Source organism: Macrobrachium rosenbergii, chromosome 49, assembly GCF_040412425.1.
Source record: "Macrobrachium rosenbergii isolate ZJJX-2024 chromosome 49, ASM4041242v1, whole genome shotgun sequence".
Taxonomy (NCBI): domain Eukaryota; kingdom Metazoa; phylum Arthropoda; class Malacostraca; order Decapoda; family Palaemonidae; genus Macrobrachium; species Macrobrachium rosenbergii.
In genome coordinates, this window is record NC_089789.1 from 10068620 (window position 1) to 10088295 (window position 19676).

The following is a 19676-nucleotide window of genomic DNA, read 5'->3' on the forward strand; positions in this document are numbered from 1 at the left end:
ATTTGTTTACAGTTTTTTTTAAGATTACTATTTATTTTGTAAAATATTTAACTATTCATTAGTGCATTCTGTATTTTTTTACATACATTCCAAGGCATTTTTTCCAAATTACATGGCTTTTTACCTCATTTCCCGGCTTTATTTTAATTTTTTCCCTTCCTTGGCATTTGGTTTAGTCCTGCATCATTTTCCCATAATTATGTGACTATTTTTGAGGCTGACATGAGTGTTGCTTCAATTCATTTAACTTATTACTTTTACTTTGCTGTTTTTATCATTTGTTTTTCTTTGTGATTTCTCTTCTGTAGTTTATTTTCAACTTCTCAATTTCTTCTTCCTACTGGGTTGCTTTCCCTAATAGTCACTGGGCTTGAAGCAACCTGTTTTTCCAACTATGGATGTAACCTGGCTTGTAATAATAATAATAATAATAATAATAATAATAATAATAATAATAATAATAATAATAATAATAATAATAATGAAACACCAAGTATATCACACTGAGAAAAACCTTCTTATATGCACCTTCAATAGAATAAAATGCTACCAACTTTGAACTGGAGATATCCTAGGGATAAAACTGCCTTGATGAACACAGGCAATTCCCCTAATAGACCACAATTATGCAAAGTTCTCCAACATTTCCAGAAAATGTAAGCACCGTCACACGCCTTCTCTATTTTAAAGACACTGTTCACATAGAGGTTTCCATTGTAGAATCAGTTTTCGAATCCACATCGTGATGGTGATTCAATATTATTGCAAGCTAGATACCATACCAGTGTTGTATTCGCCATCTTTTACAATGATTTCTTTCAACGTCAATAGAATTGGTTGCTAATTAAGCGTCTTCTTCAGGCTTAAGAAATATTACAACACTGGCAAGTTACTGCATGGACCTATATCTGGTCAAACACTTCATGCAGGATGTGTGGAACGTTTGAACATTTCATATAGGATATCATCTGGACTAGTGCCAGTGATGTCAGTACCAGCTACAGAAGATTCCAACTTTCTTTCTGTAAAAGGCACTCTGTAAACTTCATTTCTATTTGAGGGAAAAATCTAGATTTTGCTGTTCCTAAGTTCCCTTCATCGTACGCACCTCCTTGGCCATTACTTTCATGGAAATGATTCACTTTAAGCACTTTGTGTATATTTCCCTGCAATTTATCTTATATTTTTTCCATAAGCTACAGACTGGGGTTTTGTTGTTGATAAATGATACAGAAGCTGCCAATACTGTCTGCTTGGTGCTTTCGTCTGTTTACAAAACTGAATCTGCATTGTTTATAAATAACTGACATTTTCCGTAGTCTGCTTAATAAGGTCCCTGTAATACGATGCAGGACTTCAAGTTCTGTTAACCAACATGGAATCTAGTGTCTTCTTAATAACCCTGTGGATTTTGGCTCGGAATGTATTCCTGGTGTCTGGAATGTCCCTTTTAGTATATGTTCCGTTGTCTACTATTGGAAAATCATTTGTATCTCCCTAAACTTCACCTGAATCTGCAATGTTTCCTCACCACACTTTACAGTTTTTCAGTACACCAACATAATTTATTATTCGTTAACCTTGCTGTCATAGGGGCATGATCACCGGTGTCCTAATTCTCAAATTATGAAATGCTACCTGTCTGATATGATAACAGTCTGAGGTGACGCTTGATGACTCAGTGGGGTGACTGATTGGAATAATCCTTAAGCTAGATTTACACGCTTGCACACAGGCAATTGGCATGACGATTAAAATTGTAACAAATTTCATGTTCTTGGTTCCCTATGCGTGTCTTTTTTGGCTAGTCAAAATCTTCCACAACACGGATGACAAAAAAAAAGAAGAAAATTTTACCAAAAATAGCGTTAAATGACTATTCTCAGTCATTATGAAACCAACAACATGGGAGTATATGCACTTCACTACCCAGAAATCTTACCTATGATTCAAAATGACATCCATTTATGCCCACGAAGAACACCTCTTGGGGACATTTCTCATCACGGAAAATTACCTTGAATAATCTTCGGTCATTCATAAACAAAATGAACCAGGTCTCCTCAATTGGTTATGGTCGCCGATTATCTCAAATTTAACGAAGTGCACGAGGAAGTGTAGCTTAGGCTAATCTACTGTCTTACTGGTAAGCATTTGCTGTACTCTGAGAGAAGTCTACCTCCTCTGTGTTATGGGGTAACTGTTCGTTGGTGAGGATTCTTTCTTATATCTTTTCACATCCCTCGTGATTCCATACTTTCTTTGGCTTCATCAGTTAATTAGGCAAAGTATCAGAATATTGATATAAAGGGATGAAGTCCTGGCATTATCTTCGTTGTATTTATTTTATTATTATTCCGATGATGAACCCTATTCATATGGAACAAGCCCACCGGGGCCATTGACTTGAAATTCAAGCTCTCGAAGAATATGGCATTCATTTGAAAGAAGTAACAGAAGGTAACAGGACAAACAGAAAGAAGAGAGCAGTTATTAGGAAAGAAGAAATAAATTAACAGGTTAATAAATAAATAAAAATGTTAATAAATAAATAAAAATGTAAGTAAATTATAAAATACAAGGAGAAATGCTGTACGGTAGTGGTGCATTGCATCTTCGCCTTGAACTTTTGAGGTTTCAGTTGCACAACATCCTCAGGGAGACTGTTCCAAGTGGAAAATAAAGAAGGAAAATAGTACCATAAGGCAATAAAAAAGTAAAAATTATTTGACGTATACATTCATGTTACAAAAAAGTTACACTGACGAAAGTAGCTGCAAGGAACACTTTTATTTAAATACGGATATATAATTCCGTGTATTCTGTCACTATGGATTCACACAAAACAGAAACTTGAATTGTTGCAAAAGTATTTTGTAACCTTAATCTGCGACTCCAGCTCTGACACTGATAACGATGAAGATATTTTAGCGATGAGAGTTATATTTGTGACATGTTTTGTATTTACATGATATGGCGTATACACATGTGAATGAGGGAATAATATGTTACAAAGATTAAGCAGTGAAATAAAATGGATGATTTTAGAAGTATGTAAAGCCTAGTTGAATGCATGACAAGCAGTAGGCCTATGTAAAATCAGTATTCGTCACTAACACATTTAGCCTAGTTGAATTCATGACAGGTAGTAGGCCTATGAAACTCAGTCGTCATTGACAAACCTAGCCTAGTTGAATTCATGACAAGTAGTAGGTCCATGTAAACTCAGTTCAAGTTGTCACTGACACTTTGTGATCTCAGGCGAAAGATTATCAGCATGCTGCACCTTGAACAACACAGAGGCGGGTAAAGTAATCACAGCAACGCATATTTGCTAACCCAACTGTTCGGTGATTACTCTCAACATAAGAGTAGCAGGACTATGGGTTAGTTTTATGACATCCTTGGGAGAATAAAAAGATTCCCTCCAAATTACAGATAAGTTACAAAGTTATATTTAATAAAATACTCTCTGGTTATTCGACTGGGTAACAAGGAAAGAATCCTTTCATTGGTGATAGCGAGGATGTCATTTCGTTCATACTGTGATACGCCTAAAGCCGGAAGTCTGGTTACACTGATCCTTTCCCGTGAGACATAGGGTTAAGTTCATTCTCCTGTTTGCAGAGCCACGGAGCAAGTCCAAGAAGTCACTGCAGACAATGTTCAGCTTGTTTAGCCAACTTGATACTTCAGATTCTGTTATCAAATTAACAAATTACTATTCGAAGTTATGAACTCAGTGTACCTAATCCTGGATGTGCTTTACGAATAGTATGCTGTTTACTGGCGTGTTATTAAGAATAAAAGCCATTGCAGGAGGTAGGTAGCTGTTTGCCCTTGTCTGCGAGGCAGTTCCAAATCTCCTTTTTCAAACTGCCATGCAAACTGACAGGAACATAGTAAAGTTCGTCAACAGACTGGATAAGAGGGAAACTGCACGGGTGCCTTTCCAGACTTAGATGAAGCTGGTCTTATGCCAGGACATGGCAACGTCCGAGACGACTTTCCAGAGTAAAACACTGTAGATAGAGGTACCCTTTGTATTTAAGGCGTCCTTAGACTACCTATCCTACAGTACTTCTGTTGGTCTTTTAAAAGGTGCCTGAAAGTGAGAATCATCTTAATGTAGGCCTTTGTAGACAGAATGTAGGCTTTTGTAGACAGTATATTTGTAGTGAAGGGGGTTCCAGTTATTGGAGTTAATTCTTGTTGAAGGATGAATGATTCGTAAAGATGCAAGTAAATGCAGGATATATACACTGATAGAAAACCTGCAAAGGGCGAAGAGAGGCAGAGCTGGAGTTTTTTAAGGGGCTTCAAGTTGACCCTGTTCCTCGGTCTAATCCTTCTTTGTTGTTAAGTGTGGATGTCCTTCAGTGTCAATCTTTCTTTTTTACTTCAGGGACAATTATGATACAATTAAGAAACAAAATGCCCTGCTTAGACAGTCTTGAAGTTTCCTTTCAGTTTTGTTTTTTTGTGCGAGGGTTCCTTCCTCTACAGATGATATGCAGAATTCGCCAGCTACACCAACTTACGAACTAGGATGCTGAAAATGATATACGATGATGAATTCGATTCCAAATTAATGAGTGTGAGATGATACGAAATGGTATCCCATCAGTTCCACGAAGAGACGAAAAACTTCGATGCCACGAGACATTCCATGGTATCACTGATCTTGTATACCAGCCTCAACACCTGGTGAAGCCATCCAACGTTATGGCCCACAGAAAGCTGCATTTAACTTTTGTCTCCGTTCAAGGCGTTCTCTGGAACGTACACGAAGCTGTCCTTTTTGTTAAGGGGTATGCCGTTTTCAGGATGTTTGTCGCCCAGGGCCTGGAGGAGAAAGAAAGAAGAAGAGACGTCAGTATCGTGAGTATCTTGAATGGCGCCAAGAGAAGGAAAAAGGCGCGAGATGGAACAGCTTCAACACGAGACGTCCTTCTTCAGAGCCTTTTTAAAATTCATTCTTTAATATATTAATTAAGCATCGGTTATAATTTTCTAATGAAATTAAAGGGAAGCTCACAAAATGCTGTGCCTTGCTTTGCTATAAATGTTTGAGACAGACATCAAGTGATTTATGTAAATGGGATGGCACACTCTCATGTGATACAGCACAAAGTTATAATGACAAGTGATGTCCTTGATAAATAATTCTTTATTAATGATGCTGAATTATCTTATTTTCGAGCGCCGTCAATATATTAAGAGATGATGTATTGATGATTATTATTGTTGGCAATACCTATTGTTGAGTAGCCAATAACTGCTAGAGTAAAATAGAGACCAACAATCTGACAACTGGTTCAGAGAGAGAGAGAGAGAGAGAGAGAGAGAGAGAGAGAGAGAGAGAGAGAGAGAGCGTTCTTAAAACTACACAGGCATGCAAAAATATTAAAATTACACACATAATCGTTAAAAATCATGAGGAGGTTTTTCCTAAAAATAATCGAATTTTTCATAGATCAGTATATTCATACCTACTGTACGTACAGCACACGCACCCCCAAACACGCGCGCGCAATGAAACCCAAAGCGACACTAACTAATGCAAACAAACAAATGTGTCACCATCCTCACCATTTCCTCCCTGCGGTTCTTGTAGTGCTTGTAAAGATGCCACTCGGGGAAGCTGCGGAACTTGACCCAGGTGAAGGGCGAGTCCGGCGCAGTGCTGATTGCGCAGATCAGCACCGTGGCAACGTTGAAGGGATACGACAGCACTGGCGTCGTCGTCTGGAAATGGAAGACGTAGAATGAGCAGAAGAGGCGAAAGAGGAATTTTGGGGCCTCTTCGTTACAAATGAGTTTAAATTTATGAAAACGTAACTTAAAGTTACCACTGTCTTTTGGAGCTTTTGAAAGGATGGTTATAAACTATTATCCTTTAACCTATATTTCTTAATTCTTTAATATACTTTTCTTTTAACTGTAATTACGATACAGTTTCTTTATACTGTACGTTTTTTTTTTATCCAGAGTATTGATTTTTATGATGAAGTATATAGTCAGCATAATGCTTTTTTTAATCTATTACCCTTACACTTTCTTTACTTTATATATGTCTATACACATACATCGCTTTATTAACTTACAGACTGATCAAAAATATTTCGACAAAATGACCCAGATATTAGTAACGACAGATAACTGCCAATCAGTCAATCATCTGGATCACAGCAAAGTGGTGAACCTTGGAAAGATTCAGTGAGTGATGAAATTCGGATGATTATTAAGGATTCTCCAAAGATCCTTCATAATTCGGGTGATGACTAAGGATTTCCTCTCAAGTCCTTCAGTACCAGGAACTGGTCATTATGTAAGAGCTTCATTATCGAGTCAAAATATTTGTGGATGTCTAGACCAACCTCCTTGTCCTAGACAAATATTCGGATTCTGGTCAGGCTATGACATATTGTTGTTGGCTAGGCATTATAATTTTGCTAAGAGATATGAAAGCTAGATGCATTAATTACTCTAATCTATATGAGCGAGATACACAACTGAAAGGCAGGCCTTAGGCCTAAGGGTTTGTGTCCGAGGATTAAATCACTTAACCTATTCTTTAACAGACAACAGAAGACTTGGGGTGTAACTTGGTGATTTCCTTCAATTTCTGACATAATCTATTTGTTTTTGTCTTTTATTGTTTTGTCATCGTAGATTATACATTAAAATTCCGCCTGTCAGTTGTCTATCCCGTCATCGACAGCTGAAGACTCAGGAGACTCTAGGCTATTTACATTTCCGCAGACTTCCTAGTACTATGCATGGCGCCAAACGAAGTGAACGCAATTAGGTTAGATTAATAGTCCTGCGGAGGATTCTATACTCACCGGGGAGAAGATGTGAAGTGTAGCTGCCTGAATAACAGCCGTTATAGTTGAGCCTACGACAGCGGCGACAATAACGCCAGGCGTCGGCACCAAGAAGTAAGAAATGGCGCCAGAGGTGAGCATGGCGTTGTAGCCCCAAAGGCCGGCGTAGACCTCCATGTAAGGGGCTGTGCATACTAGGGCGCCTGTCGGAGGAAGTATGAATACATTAAGAAAAAAAAAAAAAAATATGAGATATATTACAATTTACAAAGCTCTGTGTTTCTGTCATTTAGAATCGAAGTCTTATCATCATACTCACCAATAATAGTTCCTATTATACTGCCGATGTAGAGGAAGATGGTGAGTAATGGCGAGTAGAGCAAGAACGCCAGATAGATGAGAATGGATGAATCAACGGTACCCACGCCGTAGATTTGTCCAGCTGCCAAGAGCGTTCCTTCCATCACCTGAAGTAGAAAAATAAAAAGGCTTAGTTAACTTACGCATGCGCTGACAAGGTACAAAATACGTTACGTTGAATGCTTTTGCGGACCCGCGATATAAAATAAGGTTGGTTGGAATGAGTTTATAAATATATTTCACTCGTAAGTTGTATTATAAAGAGAAATTTTCACATGTTATGTGACCTTAAATTACATTTGTAATCACACTGGCAATGATGTCACTGAAACTGAGAAACAGTATTGGTCTATTCCTAAAGCAGACTATGGTGAACTTCTCTTCTCAAAACATATTCGGTGGCATACAACTTTCCTGATATTTTTAGTTAATGAGTTATGATAAAAGCCAGGAACATCTTAAAAAAAACATCATCCAAAATGAGTAGGGGATCAACTCAAACTGAAAATGCTCTCTCGAATGGAAGGCAGCTTCCGAAATTATGAAGCGTGTTTTTTTCCCCACAGCGTTACCCGTCAAACCATCGATAGCTGGCCTTATACCAACACGGATTCTTGCTCTTGGAGAACCCCGTAATCAGATAAGAATAGTTTTGTGCGAGTAATAACAAGTCGCACCATAACCCGAAGAGTCAACAGTCTTAATCTAACGAGAACCTAGTCTCACGCAGAAGAAGCGGAAGCTATACCTACCCTGGGCCAAGAGATCCGATCAGTGCCATTATGGGCGAGAGTTTCGTTAACAATCGTTTCCTCCGGGAAAAACGATTCCACCGATATCATACGACCTTCCAGACCGGCGGCACTGCGCATGGTCAGTAACATGAAGGCTGCGGACAAGTTGAAGGGGATGGAGAACGCTGGCAATGATGAGGGCGCCATCAGAGCGTTCAGGCCTTTGTCCACGTAAGCTCTGAAAATGGAAATCGATTATCGAGGCTTCATTTAAATAATAAATTCTCTATATCTCTCCATTTATACATATTTTGTTGAAATAAATAAAAAGCATATTTCCCAACTATTGAAATTAATAAAAAGTATAACAACAACAAAAAAAACATAAATATAAGATTATATAGACACTTCAGGTCTTCCGAACATTGCAAATTTCATTAAAAAACAAACAAATTGCATATAGTCATAAATACATGCAAAGGAAAAACATTCAAAATTAATAATACAGGCGAATGAATGATATATGTATTAGGAAGAATTTCCTTAGATACTTGACGATTCGATTTGAACAGAAATACGGAAGATAGCCTACTATGGGACTAATCAATATGAAATACTGTGCAAATAATTTCTAATTAATCTAAACTGCTCTTTACTTTCACAACAACGTCTTCACCATACTCAGCCGGACGACTAGCTTTATTCTATCCCATTCATACAGAAAAATATAACCGCTTATACCACGGGATTTGAAAATGAGTCGGCTTTGTGGATGGGTTGGATAATGGCATAATCAGTTGCTACGATGAAAGACTGAAAAGGGCAGCCCCTGCTGCTACTTACGACACTAGAACGGCCATGCAGAGGTAACTCCAGAAGACTCCGTCCAGGGCATGTCCGGATATGGATGGAAAAGCGGCAACGGCTATGCAACCGACTAAAATTCCGTTGAAGAGCGTCACACCGTCACTGATCAGGATTTCTGGCTGTTTCAGCACCTGGGCGGAGGGTCGGAATGGATCGTTCAGAAAGGGATGTTTTCGTTCGAATTGAAGCGAAAAGTATATGCAAAAGCAAACGTGTAATTTGGAAAGAATAAGTGTGAATGTTATTTGATATGGTTACATTAGTATTTCCTTTTGCTACTGAAAGCGAAATACCAGTAACTAAAAGTGGTAAACTCCAACTATAGAAGGCTTTCTTATTTCACAAAAGGGCTCTAGAAACTAATAACCTTAAAAAGAAAAAACTCTGACAAACTTAAACTTAAAGATACCACTAACGAAAGCTATTAGAATCGTCCACTAGGAAGCCTAGTCCAATTGTACTGTAAATACCACCAGGATAACAAACATGAAATATTTCTCAGGAACAAATACCCCAAAAAATAAATAAAAGAAAAACAATTACCGACAAAAAATACTCACCAAGAAATATCCCCTCCCAAGAACACCATACCCACAAAGCACAAATGCTCACCAAAAAAAGCAAATATCCACAAAAAACTATTACCAAAAAACAAATACTCACCAAAAAACATACTATCAAAAAATACTCACAAAAAACATACTATCAAAAAACAAATACCCACAAAAAACAAATACATACAAATACTAAGAAATAAATGCTCACCAAAAATATCCTCAAAAACCAAATACCCACAAAAAAAGACTACTCAATAAACAAATACTCAGCAAAAATATAAAACCCCCAAAAACAAATATCCACAAAAAACAAATACACACCAATAAAACTAATACCCCAAAAGAACAAATACCCACAAAAAACAAATACTCACCAGTAATACAAAAGCCCACAAAACAAATACCTACAAAAACCAAATACACACCAATAAAACTAATATCCACAAAAAATACCCACAAAAACAAATATCCACAAAAAACAAATATTTACCAAACATAAAAAACCCCCAAAACAAATACCCACAAAAACCAAACACACACCAATAAAACTAAAACCCGCAAAAAAACCAAATACTTACAAAAACTAAATACATATCAATAATATTAATACCCACGAAAGAAACAAATACCCCACACAAAAAAAATACACACCAATAAAACTAATACCTATAAAAGAAAAAAAATACCCACAAAAAACAAATATCCCAAAAACAAATACACTCAAAAGCAGTCACCGTGAAATACAAATCCTCACCAAAAATAAATACCCACAAAAAAAAAAAAACTGACCTTGCTGAAAATGATTCCTATAAGCCCGGACACCAAGCAAGCGAACCCCACGTTCGGGTTCCCGATGAACATGGCTATGAGGATGAGAGCCCCCGAGAGAGGGTTGTTGGCGAACGCTACCTGCAAGAACAGATAAATAAATCAATCAGTTAATTCACTTATAAGTAACTAAAAAAATTAATTTATAAATATATGAATAAATAAAATAATTAATTGATAAGCAACTAAAATAATTTATAAATTATAAAATAATGAATTAATTTCTAAGTAAATAAATTATTAAATAATGTATAAATAAATAAAATAACTAATTAATTTATAATTAAATAAATAACTAAAATAATTAATTTTCAAATAAATAAATACCATTAATTAATTTATAAGTAGATAAATAAAATATTTAATTTATAAATGAATAAAGTAATTAATTTATAAATACAATTAATTTATAAATAAAATAAAATAATTAATTATTTATAAGTAAATAACTAAAATAATTAATTAATCTATAAGTAAATAAATTAATAATTAACTAATGTATAAATAAATAAGTAACAAATCTATAGGTAAATAAATAATTACATGTAAATATATACAGATAGATAATTAACTGATAATTAACTTAATGAATAAATAAATAAGATGATAAACTGATTTATAAGTAAATAAATAAATGAAATAATCAATTTATAAACGTGAAAGTAAAATGATTAGCGTGTGCCTTCAGAGGCAAGTAATGGTGAAAATAAATATAACTTTTTCCATAAAAAGGGATCAATGTCTTTTGTGTAACTGGTATAATTTAATCATAATTACGTTTCTTTTTTATTTCTAAATACACAGTCACTGATTAGTGATGACTGACCGTCAGACATTTTAAATGATGAGGTCTTTCAGGGCTGAAACGGAAAATGAGAACAAAAAGGTTTGAAAGGTGCAACAGGAGGAAAACATCGCCGTTGCACTGTGAAGCAAGACTTAGGAGAGGGTGGAGAGTAAGATGGAAGAATGGGATTATGAACGGAGGTTCAGCAAAAAGAATGAAAGGGGTTGCAGCTGGGGGACGAAGGGATAGTGCAAAGAACCTTAAGCAATGCCTACAGTGCACCGCCTGAGGTGCACTGACGGCGTTAACCCCCTACGGGGTACGGGAAAGACCTGAGTGGTGGTCTCATGTGGGCAAAAATAATTAATTTAAGATTGCTTTACAAACTGATGGCATTTTTTTCTTGTTCCATTTGAGTATGTGGACTTTAATAATAATAATAATAATAATAATAATAATAATAATAATAATAATAATAATAATAATAATAATAATAATAATAATAATAATAATGATGTTTAAAGTTACTAGAGAGCATCCTGCTATGGTGGTCACCCGCTGAGACCTCACTGGGAAAATGGGTATACCTGATAATCTGACATTTGACCAGAGTGTAATCTTGCAATTTGACCCTGTAATGTTATTTATTTATGTATTTTTTGTTGAGAGGAAGATTTTGCAAAGTTTTATTAAAATTTGGAAAGTTTTTCATGATTTGTCTAAAAAAAGTGTAGATATATATTTTCTAAAATTACGTATTACTGAAGCATTTAAATCAATTTTGGATTTCATCACAAATCCAGTGAAAGGAAGTTAGATCCCAACAAAAATCGCTTCTAGGACATTTTAATGCCCTTGGGATACACAGGACAAATTTGAGTTCAAATGGACTGACGATTCCTAGCATTCAACAAAAAAAGAAGAAAAAAAAAAAAAAAAAAAAAAAAAAAATATATATATATATATATATATATATATATATATATATATATATATATATATATATATATATATAATATATATACATACTGAGATATGTAATTATATATAGATATATATACATATATAAATCTTGTGTTAATCAAGTATATCCTTCTGATTTAACGTAAATTGAGCTTCTGTCAATCCCGAATGAGTTTGGTGACTATGAAAGCGAGACTGAGCGAAAACAACGTTAAGACTTTTCAGCAACCAGAACAAAAAGTCTAACCTACGTAAAACAATAGAGCCTTATCTATGGTATGGAAGTCTGATAGTGAAGTTATGTATGTGATTGCACACAATAACATATTTCGTAACCTAAAGACACTTTTTAGTTTTCTGTAAAAGAAAACTATTGTGCCGGCTTTGTCTGTCCGTATCGTTCTCGGCTAGCACTCTGCTGGGCCCGCGTTCGATTCTCCGACCGGCCAATGAAGAATTAGGGAAATTTATTTCTGGTGATAGAAATTAATTTCTCGTTATAATGTGGTTCGGATTCCACAATAAGCTGTAGGTCCCGTTGCTAGGTAACCAGTTGGTTCTTAGCCACGTAAAATATATCTAATCCTTCGGGCCAGCCCTCTCTAGGAGAGCTGCTAATCAGCTCAGTGGTCTGGTTAAACTAAGGTATAGGCTACAGTACTTAACTTGTCTGTCCATCCGCACTTTATTCTGTCCGCCCTCAGATCTTAAAAACTACTGAGGCTAGAGGGCTGCAAATTGGTATGTTGATCATCCAGCCTCCTATCATCAAACATAAGAAATTGCAGCCCTCTAGCCTCTGTATTCTTTATCTTATTCAAGGTTAAAGTTAGCCATAATCGTGCTTCTGGCAACGATATAGGATAGGCCACCACCGGGCCGTAGTTAGAGTTTCATGGGCCGCGGCTCAAACAGCATTATACAGAGACCACCGAAAGATAGATCTATTTTCGGTGGCCTTGATTATACGCTGTAGAGGCTGTACAGAAAACTCGATTGCGCCGAAGAAACTTCGGCGCATTTTTTACTTATATACATATTTACGAAAATCTGGTATACATAAACCACTGTTTTAGTTTAAGGACAGATGCCAGCATAGATGCGTGCATTCCTCACAGCTTGACCAACCTTACTTTGTATGCAATGCGGCTGCCATACAGATGTTTGTGTATTTTTTACGTGCGTGCTCCTCTCTCTAGAGAAGAAGCCTGCCTACTAATCTCGTGAAAGTACTCGTATTGGACAGCTGATTCGGTCATTTGGTTAAATAATAATAATAATAATAATAATAATAATAATAATAATAATAATAATAATAATAATAATAATAATAATCATTAATATTATTATTATTATTATTATTATTATTATTATTATTATTATTATTATACATTCAAAACTGAACCAACCAGATTTGTCCCACGTAAAATAAAGTCTCTTGTTGTTAGATCACAAACGCAAGGGTTAGTCGACCATTTTAATCAACCTCATTTACCATTCACTCACAAACTGAAAATTTTCACTTTCTTCGGTATCCCACAAAAAAATTTCTCCAGTTGAGTAAACTTGTTTTGGACAGCCTCTCCGGACTCGATACACACAATGCCAGTGTTACCGACACCTCTAGAACAATTGTTTCCACAAAAAGAGTGACTGCCAACAACTGAAACCTTACCAACAAGTCCTTTCGTAACAGTGACACGACATTTAAAATGCCAAAGAGTAGCTGCTTTTACCCATTCAGGTGGCCCTCTGCACCACCTGCTACTGATTAAGTACGGATCTCCTCCTCCGACACCTGTGGAAAACTACAGCAGAGACTACAGATTGTTTACTTTTCTTCCTCGTTGTTTTCTTAAACGGATTCCTGGTCTGATGGTGTTACTGTCTTCTCACCTTGCTGGAAGGAATTCCTGGCCTAACGAAGTTTTACCCAATGAAATAGTCCCATGTTTACGGGTCGAAGCTGACTCACATTATTAATAGATTTATACAGATTGTTTACTTTTCTTCCTCTTTTTCATCCTAATTGATTCTTTGTCTGGCTAAAGTTATTGACGCGATTCCTGGTCATCTATCAAATGAATTTCATGTCCCGTTCGTCTCGGAATAAGCACTTAGCCTACCTGTCCTTTCTCATAACTTCGTATCCTAACCACACACCCAGAACGTGACCAGAATGAAAGAAATGTAAGACGCCAAGGACATGGGGACCAAGAATAGCATAACATTTCGGGTGATGGACACCGACTCCTTCTGGTGGTCAGGGACGGAGCAACGAACTTCTTACCCTGTTCTAACTTAACTTGGCTTGAGGATTTCTCGAGGTTGGACGAGGCCACGGTCTAGAGCAAAACCTAAAGAAGGGAGCCTTACTCTAGACCGTGGACGAGGCTATTTTGGAGATGAGGGGTTAAGTATCAGCAGCTGATATCGCTGCAACTGATGGAGGCTGCTGAATTTGAGTTCCCGCTATTCGTGGTTAGTTTCAGTGACATTGGTTAAGGATTTTTACTGTCAGCTCCATGCACGCAGGCTATAGTTGCCCTCCTTTTAATAAGACGGAGACGGAAACTCAAGGACTGTTTTAACAAAAGAGCAAATGAAACTCGTCGTAAATGCATGAATAGGATTAAGTCGGTAACCAAAGTCTTCGTAATGTACAATGAACAAGAGTGGACCTGGCTCTTTTTGTTATTAAATTCAGTTATACCTTCTTTAACCTACCACAGAAGAACTTTGATTCGCATAATGACATTGTCGGCATAAAATTATGCATTTTTCGGCGAATGAAGCACCGGTTTTATCCATAAACCATCATAGGTCTAATGAAAAATTGAACCACCGGAGCTAAACCAAAAATAAGATCGAAGAGCTACAAAGATTCTCTATCTGAGAGCGACTTGCCGAAACACAGCACGAATTAATATGGCCTCTTACGCCGTATCTATTGTGGTGTCCGCGCAGTAATGGCTAAACATTAATGCCTACTTACGTAATGATATTTTTTCTCTCTATGCAACGAGAGTAATGTTGTGCAACTACGTACCATCACCTGCATTATGTAGGAGGCGTTATAGCAAAAAGGACGCGCCATAGATTAATGTGTCTTCATACCAAACGTCCTTAACTGCAGGAATTTTAAGCAGGGAGTAAGGACACCTGTGGATGGGGTTTTGTTTATCCTGGAATGTCGTTGCGTAGCGACAAGAACTACGAAACAGAACTAGTAGGCACAACGGAAAGGGGGATGTGTTGCGAAAGGTGGTAAAGGGAGACATGGAAAGGCAACCGTAGAAAAGAGACGGGTAGACCCAGTGGTATTTGAACACTCTCGTTAAGCAAGGGTTTGTCGAGAACTAGGAGTCGTAGTCGTAGTCGTAGTCGTTGTCTCTTCTTACACAACAGCAATGTTAATAATAATAATAATAATAATAATAATAATAATAATAATAATAATAATAATAAACACATAGCATCAATGATTCTTGCACAAAGCAAATCACTTGCTGATGACTGACGATCACACATCGGTCTAGCGAAAGCTATGCTAAGGTCGCAACCACTTAACTGCGCTGTATCAATTGTTAGACCCATGCATATAAGGACTTTAGAAGTGATAGGATAGTGTAAATAAAAAACATTTTTAACCTTTATCCTAAGTCTAGAATGGCTTCAAGTCTTGAAAAATCCTTCCCTGTAAAAGATAATGACACATGAAAAATTTATATGACATATATCGAATATCAATATGAAAAAGAAAATTAGTTCCATAGTTTGACATTTCGAGTTGAACAGTCTTTTTAGTGCTTCAGGGTCAGAGAAAAATACCAATGAGATGTAATAATTAGTTAAATTACTTCCGGCTCATTATAATTAGATTTCTCCTTATGCTGTGATAGCCCAAATTAATGTAAAATTAAGTGTTGACCTCGTAAGGTAAAAAGTCACCGGATATTATTATTTATCAATTTCTATTTTTTTTTATTTAGATATGATAACGTTGTCATTCTGGCCTTAGTGAAGGAAACTCTCTCTCTCTCTCTCTCTCTCTCTCTCTCTCTCTCTCTCTCTCTCTCTCTCTCTCTCTCTCTCTATATATATATATATATATATATATATATATATATATATATATATATATATATATATATATGTATTAACTGATTTTTGTAAAAATTCATGTTTGAGACGTAACAAAAATCTGCTAGTTGGCGCGGGCAATTCAAATGAGTGCCATACATAGAAGACCCTTATTGGTCCCTTTCGATTGTAAGAGACCAATCAGCTGAGGTCTATGACTTAAGCAAGTTCAGTCTGAAAAGTTAATGATCAGTATTCAGTAAGGGTAAGACAATGATCGGCGCGTCACCTCAGAGTACCTTCCCACTATAGTTGCATAATTAAGTAGCGTATTATTAGCAACAGGGCCCTGTGTAACTATTAAGGAAAATACACGTGTTAATTATATCTTACGCGTTTCATTTGTACTGGTAGAACCTACATATGACCGAGAATCAGATCGTATATATAGAGAGAGAAAGAGAGCGACAGACAGACAGACAGAAAGATAGAGATTTTGTAACATTAACGATAACATTTATAAATTGTATTCAACTGACATACGGAATGCCACTCTACGCAAAAATGAAAAATTAAAATGATATTCAGAAGCTAAAAAAAAAAATCCAAGGAGAAATAACATAAAAAAAGAACAATGACAGAACAACAAGAAAGTAGATAAATAAATGACATGAAGTATTGAATGTTTATGCAAGGCTCTATACCGTAGCATCTTCTAGACTCTAGAGTCTCCAGACTCTTCAGACTTCTCAGCGAGTTCGCGACCCTAAAAAGAAGCTGACTGGAGAAAATATATATGTGCTTTTTTCTCTTTTTTATTGACCCAAAGAGAAGCTGACTGGACATTTGTTTTCTTTTTTAGTGAAGTACGCGGTGGTCGATGACACCACGACGGGTGAAGTTGCAAAAAATTTTTAAAATTTTTTTTTTTTTTTACAACTTTTACCGTCACAAAATGAAACGTCATAATATCATAGTCGTTAATATTATACTTATTAATGTTTTTATTTAGTTATATACCTTATTTATTTATTTATTTCAACATTAAGTCGTTGTTTACTTAAACTGGGGGGGGGGGGGGGAGGAGGACTTCCAGAGAAAAAATGTGACATAACGGTGACTGCTGTATTCCTACTTTAATTGCTCTCTCTCTCTCTCTCTCTCTCTCTCTCTCTCTCTACTCTATATATATATATATATATATATATATATATATATATATATATATATATATATATACTATATATATATATATATATATATATATATATATATATATACATATATATATATATATATACATATATATATATATATATATATATATATATATATATATATATATCTATATATACAGTATATATATGTATATATATATATATATATATATATATATATATATATATATATATATATATCTATATATATATATCTATATATATACAGTGTATATATATATATATCTATATATACAGTATATATATATATATATATATATATATATATATATATATATACATATACATATAGTGTAATGTTATTTATTAGCAATGAGAATAATTTATATCCATACATCTACATATTATGCCTATAGGACACACAGCTTATGTAAATAAGCAGGTGAAGAGAGAGAGAGAGAAGGAATAAATTTCAGTCCCATGTACTTAACACATCACTTACAAAAGAAACAGACAACTGTAAGTAAATCAAACGTTATCCCAACCTGGAGTATAACTCAGATCATATACAGTGCCCTGTCAGGCACTATAATTCCTCTTGAAGTGAAGAGCCTTGAGTCATGTTCCTATGATTGTAATTATTAAAGTCATTTTTTATATTCTGCTTCATCTGTTACTATCATTACTACAGCTACTGCCCTGTTATTAAAATATATTAAAATGATTGTGCACACAAGTGTTGAGATAATGGAGCTGATCAAATAAATTTCATGTATCTTTATAACACACAATCTTTATAATAGGATAATTATTTAAGATAAATTAATATGTGAATGAGCGTCAGTTACAAGTCTGTCCTAAGAGCACACCTTCGTCGCAAAACTATTTTTAAAAGTGTGCCCTCATTGCAACAATTTGTCTTAAGACTAAGCCTGCAGTTCATCGTTTTCCTTGAGAGCAAGTCTTCACTGCGATAATTTTTACTTGGAAGTGTCTTCATTACACCAATTTTCTTAGGAGTAAGCCTTCAATGAAAACCATTTTTCTTAAGATTAAGTAATTCTTCATTGCAACCGTTTTCCTTAAGACCAGTTCTTAAGATAAAATCATTCTTCATGGCAACCATTTTCCTTAAGATTGAATCTTCATTGAAACGTATTTCATAAGAGTGATTCATCACTGAAAATATTTCTCTTCAGAGCAAACCATCCTTTTAACATTTTTGTTGAGAATAAGCATTCCGTGAAACGATTTTCCTTAATATTAACCTTCATTACAAGAATTTTTCTGGAGTAAACCTCCAGTGCAACATTTTCTTCTTAGGAGTAGCACTCACTGCAACAGTTTCCTAAACAGCAAGCCTTCGTTATAACAATTGCCCTAAGATTAAAACTCTCATTGCAACAATTGCCTTTAGAGTAAGCCCTCATTGTAACAAGTTTTCTTAAGAATAAACCTTCTTTGTAACCATTTTTCTTTAGAATGAACCCTTATTGCAACCATTTTTCTCAAGGGCAGAGTTCAGCTGGAGCTTCACTAGTCACACTCAGATACAGTTACTCAGCAACTTTTCAAGCTCTTTGTACCCAACGGAAACAGTAACAACATCTCGAACTGTGCCACATTGCCAGCAACTGTTAATTAGAGTATACTGTCAACTACAGAACAGTAGTGTTTCCTTGTAACGTCTGGTAGCATTTGGCGACTCTTTCATTTGTTATGGGCGTGGCCTGTCAAGAATTGCAAAGGAATACTGTGCTGTGTAGCTACAATCTAAAGGAAATGTAAAACGCTTACGTGGAAAAAATTTTAAAATTCTATGGTGACAAGAACCTTCCTGAAAGAAAATAACCTTTTGACCCAGAAATAATGTTCAAACGAAAATTACGAAGGGTCCACTTCATAAGTAAATCGTAAGAACTAAGTAATACTCGGACACTAGTAAAAGTAACTAGCCTAATAGTTTCCAATCAGAAATTTCACCAATCCAGAAAGCACAGGACTAACCAGCCTAATATTTCCAATGAGAAATTTCTCCAATCCAGAGAGGATAGGATTAACCAGCCTGATCAATTCCAATCAGAAATTTCACCAGTCAATAAAGGTACGAACCTATTTCAGACAAGGCTGTAGACACTAAGCTTTCCTTTTTTTATTGCAAGTAATCCAGACGTGATTCGTTCAAGAGTAATACTACGTTTTTAGTGTCACTGTTCGACAGCAAAATAATGACACCACAAAAAACGTCCGGTAGTGCGTAGTAAAGTAGAGACTGACTGTGTGTGTGTCTGTCTGTACGTGTGTTATAACTGCTAATGCGAACTGTCATTAGCGATCGATTGTCACTTAATGGTCTGGTCTTGGGCGAAAAAAAAAACAAAAATAAAGATCTGAAAACAAGGATCTGGGTATCAGTCAAGGACAACCTTGGTCCTTGGTAGCTCTCGGTTGGGTTCAACTGGCGTCTGAAGATTCGTTGTTGGTTATTG

The 19676-nt window shown here is 35.7% G+C and overlaps 1 protein-coding gene across 4 annotated transcripts in view; it reads right to left on the reverse strand.

Annotated features, from left to right (window-relative positions):
• Nucleotides 1–2722: 2722 nt before the first annotated feature.
• Nucleotides 2723–19676, reverse strand: part of LOC136832075 (urea transporter 1-like) — a 32800-nt gene continuing 15846 nt past the window's right edge. For 2 of the 4 annotated variants that reach the window (XM_067092689.1, XM_067092688.1), the window contains exons 4-10: nt 10138–10257; nt 8768–8922; nt 7943–8162; nt 7150–7297; nt 6849–7033; nt 5593–5748; nt 2723–4845 (exon numbers count right to left, since the gene is read on the reverse strand). In XM_067092689.1, coding sequence (XP_066948790.1) covers nt 4747–4845; nt 5593–5748; nt 6849–7033; nt 7150–7297; nt 7943–8162; nt 8768–8922; nt 10138–10257 — 1083 coding nt within the window. In that variant the 3' untranslated portion in view covers nt 2723–4746. Of the gene's footprint in view, nt 4846–5592; nt 5749–6848; nt 7034–7149; nt 7298–7942; nt 8163–8767; nt 8923–10137; nt 10258–13601; nt 13751–14975; nt 15205–19676 lie in introns of those variants that run through there. The other 2 variants (XM_067092690.1, XM_067092692.1) reach the window with 2 other exon arrangements.